We start from the raw sequence: 4,270 nt of genomic DNA on the forward strand, positions 1-4,270 counted from the left end.
CCTAGTAGTGTCTATAACCTAGTAGTGTCTATAACCCAGTAGTGTCTATAACCTAGTAGTGTCTATAACCCAGTCCTGTCTATAACCTAGTAGTGTCTATAACCCAGTCCTGTCTATAACCTAGTAGTGTCTATAACCTAGTAGTGTCTATAACCTAGTAGTGTCTATAACCTAGTAGTGTCTATAACCCAGTAGTGTCTATAACCTAGTAGTGTCTATAACCTAGTAGTGTCTATAACCTAGTAGTGTCTATAACCCAGTAGTGTCTATAACCTAGTAGTGTCTATAACCTAGTAGTGTCTATAACCCAGTCCTGTCTATAACCTAGTAGTGTCTATAACCTAGTAGTGTCTATAACCTAGTAGTGTCTATAACCTAGTAGTGTCTATAACCCAGTAGTGTCTATAACCTAGTAGTGTCTACAACCCAGTCCTGTCTATAACCTAGTAGTGTCTATAACCTAGTAGTGTCTATAACCCAGTAGTGTCTATAACCTAGTAGTGTCTATAACCTAGTAGTGTCTATAACCCAGTAGTGTCTATAACCTAGTAGTGTCTATAACCCAGTAGTGTCTATAACCTAGTAGTGTCTATAACCCAGTAGTGTCTATAACCTAGTAGTGTCTATAACCCAGTAGTGTCTATAACCCAGTAGTGTCTATAACCTAGTAGTGTCTACAACCCAGTCCTGTCTATAACCTAGTAGTGTCTATAACCTAGTAGTGTCTATAACCCAGTAGTGTCTATAACCTAGTAGTGTCTATAACCTAGTAGTGTCTATAACCCAGTAGTGTCTATAACCTAGTAGTGTCTATAACCCAGTCCTGTCTATAACCTAGTAGTGTCTATAACCCAGTCCTGTCTATAACCTAGTAGTGTCTATAACCTAGTAGTGTCTATAACCCAGTCCTGTCTACAACCCAGTCCTGTCTATAACCCAGTCCTGTCTATAACCCAGTCCTGTCTGTAACCTAGTAGTGTCTATAACCTAGTAGTGTCTATAACCTAGTAGTGTCTATAACCTAGTCCTGTCTACAACCCAGTAGTGTCTACAACCCAGTCCTGTCTATAACCCAGTAGTGTCTATAACCCAGTCCTGTCTATAACCCAGTCCTGTCTATAACCCAGTCCTGTCTATAACCCAGTCCTGTCTATAACCTAGTAGTGTCTATAACCTAGTAGTGTCTATAACCTAGTAGTGTCTATAACCCAGTCCTGTCTACAACCCAGTCCTGTCTATAACCCAGTCCTGTCTATAACCCAGTCCTGTCTATAACCTAGTAGTGTCTATAACCCAGTAGTGTCTATAACCTAGTAGTGTCTATAACCCAGTCCTGTCTACAACCCAGTAGTGTCTACAACCCAGTCCTGTCTATAACCCAGTAGTGTCTATAACCCAGTCCTGTCTATAACCCAGTCCTGTCTACAACCCAGTCCTGTCTATAACCCAGTCCTGTCTATAACCTAGTAGTGTCTATAACCCAGTCCTGTCTATAACCCAGTCCTGTCTATAACCCAGTCCTGTCTATAACCTAGTAGTGTCTATAACCTAGTAGTGTCTATAACCCAGTAGTGTCTATAACCCAGTCCTGTCTATAACCTAGTAGTGTCTATAACCCAGTCCTGTCTATAACCTAGTAGTGTCTATAACCCAGTCCTGTCTATAACCCAGTCCGGTCTATAACCTAGTAGTGTCTATAACCTAGTAGTGTGTATAACCCAGTCCTGTCTATAACCCAGTCCTGTCTATAACCCAGTAGTGTCTATAACCCAGTCCTGTCTATAACCCAGTCCTGTCTACAACCCAGTCCTGTCTACAACCCAGTAGTGTCTATAACCCAGTCCTGTCTATAACCCAGTCCTGTCTACAACCCAGTCCTGTCTACAACCTAGTTCTGTCTATAACCCAGTCCTGTCTATAACCCAGTCCTGTCTATAACCCAGTCCTGTCTATAACCTAGTAGTGTCTATAACCCAGTCCTGTCTATAACCTAGTAGTGTCTATAACCCAGTCCTGTCTACAACCCAGTCCTGTCTATAACCCAGTAGTGTCTATAACCTAGTAGTGTCTATAACCCAGTCCTGTCTATAACCTAGTAGTGTCTATAACCTAGTAGTGTCTATAACCCAGTCCTGTCTATAACCTAGTAGTGTCTACAACCCAGTAGTGTCTACAACCCAGTCCTGTCTACAACCCAGTCCTGTCTATAACCCAGTCCTGTCTATAACCCAGTCCTGTCTATAACCCAGTAGTGTCTATAACAGCGTATGTATAACAGACGATAATGCTAGTGTGTATGTCTTCGACTCTGATAACACTATATTAGGGTGAAGGATACGAGGTCTGTAGAGACAGGAGCTGGGCCACCAGAAGCTCCAGCTGGCTGTGGAGCTCCTGAGCGTTGGCAGGGGGGGAGAGAGACTGGGTGGGAGGAGAGATGAACGGCCAGTGGAGCTGGATCAGCAACTCCTCAAAATCACTGCCAGACAGAGGAGGAGGAGGAGTTAAAAATCACATTCAGGTCTGAGGTAGCTTGACTTTGGATCATCATAATAACTGTGAATCACCAAGCCCGGTCCTGGAGAGCTACCGTGTGTGTCTTACTTGTTCTGGCCCAACACAAATACACCTGGTCAACTAATCAAATAGACTGAATTAGATGGGTTAGTGCCAGGCTGGAACAAAGGCCTGCATGGCCAGTTTCTCTCCAGGACCAGGGTTTCTGACCACTGATCTAAACAGAGATCCTAATAACTATCACAGAGTTCTCCATCGCCAGTCCTTCTGCTCCGGCCCGGCCCGCTAACACAACACACTGCCTGCCCTGTCTGACCCACTCAGACACACATACCCAGCCAGTCGGTCCTTAATGATCTTGTGCCAGAAGCATAGTGTCTCTCTGAGGAAGGCCTGGAGATGAGAGCAGCCAGACTGCTTTAGGCCCACATCTAGACTGGCCATGCTGCCCACCGCCACCACTGCCTCCCATATACTGTTGGTGATCAGACACTGCTGGATGCTGTCACTGTGGGAGGAGAGAACGACAGTTAGCGGAACAACTTAACATACAGTAGGATACCATTTTGTGTGTGTGTATTCCAATCAGGATCCTATCTTTGAATAGTGTCAAATATATTGTCCAACTACAAGAAGAAGAAAATTATAATACCGTTGCTCACCTGAGTTCTTCAATGCGTGACAGACACTGCAGGTATTTCATGTGTTTCTCTGTGTTGTCCAGCTGTTCCAGGGTCCGTCCCAGGCTGTCTGCCCAGGGCTGGGCGCCCTGCAGGTGCTGTATCAGGGTGTTGGACAGGACCCTCTCCCGCTGGAGCAAACCTTCCAGAGACACACGGGACTCCTCGGCAGCAGACAGCGCTGCTGACACCCGCAGCGGCACCGAACTGGACACCGTCAGAACCTGAGAAGGTGGGTGGAGGAAGACCTGTCAGCAAGGGAAATGCACGCCCTTAAACTAGCTAGCAAAGGTTAGCTATAGATCATTACTTACATTAACTAGCAAGGGAAAGAATAATACTCGCATTATTAACGATTCTATTATTTTTCATGCAATAATTGATACAGCATTGAAAGCTGATTTGAGTGTGCAACATGAAGTTAACAACGCGCTTGCTAACTACCTGCTCCTCCAGCAACTTGTTTTCCGCTGTCAGTTTCTCCAGGAGCGCGCTAACTTTCTTCAGCGACTTCAGATCCACTCCGATTTCTTTCTCTATCAATTCGACAACGTAGTCGGGGAGTGCTCCCTCCCCCGATTCTGTTTCGGAGTCTTCATAATTTGTCGATATAGGGCTTTGTAGATCAGATTCATCACTTTGGCCGTTTTGCTGCTCTGCAGAGGGCGCCGCCATCTTTCTTCTGTGTCTCTTCCACGTCAACAGCACGCATGTAAACACAGCACCGAACACAGCCGTCACCGTCTATACACCCCCTCTAGTGGTGGCAGTTAGTACTACGGGACCTGTCACGGGTAAACACTTGGGACATTTCCAACTACTACACAATCCACGCTTCCTTCCATCCTCCATTCATTGGTTCATGTAACCAGTGATATCATAAGTGGAGTGGTGATAGCTTCAGACAATTTACAGTTGATGTGTTATTTCAGTGATTACTAAAGGGAATGAGGAAGGATGTTTCCAAAACAAGACCCTCTTCAGTGTTTGAGTGTCATGTTGACAATCAAGACCTCACAGGAAACAACTGGACATACTGTATGTGCTCAGTTACGTAGTTGTTGAACTAATCT

The 4,270-nt window shown here is 45.0% G+C and overlaps 1 protein-coding gene across 1 annotated transcript in view; it reads right to left on the reverse strand.

Moving 5' to 3' along the window:
* The window catches only part of LOC139392762 (RAD50 interactor 1), a 13,074-nt gene extending 9,123 nt beyond the window's left edge, over positions 1-3,951 (reverse strand). The window contains exons 1-4 of the mRNA XM_071141007.1: positions 3,642-3,951; positions 3,180-3,421; positions 2,852-3,025; positions 2,339-2,479 (exon numbers count right to left, since the gene is read on the reverse strand). Coding sequence (XP_070997108.1) covers positions 2,339-2,479; positions 2,852-3,025; positions 3,180-3,421; positions 3,642-3,872 — 788 coding nt within the window. The 5' untranslated portion in view covers positions 3,873-3,951. The remainder of the gene's footprint in view (positions 1-2,338; positions 2,480-2,851; positions 3,026-3,179; positions 3,422-3,641) is intronic.
* Positions 3,952-4,270: the final 319 nt, after the last annotated feature.

Source organism: Oncorhynchus clarkii, chromosome 33 (assembly GCF_045791955.1).
Source record: "Oncorhynchus clarkii lewisi isolate Uvic-CL-2024 chromosome 33, UVic_Ocla_1.0, whole genome shotgun sequence".
Lineage (NCBI taxonomy): Eukaryota > Metazoa > Chordata > Actinopteri > Salmoniformes > Salmonidae > Oncorhynchus > Oncorhynchus clarkii.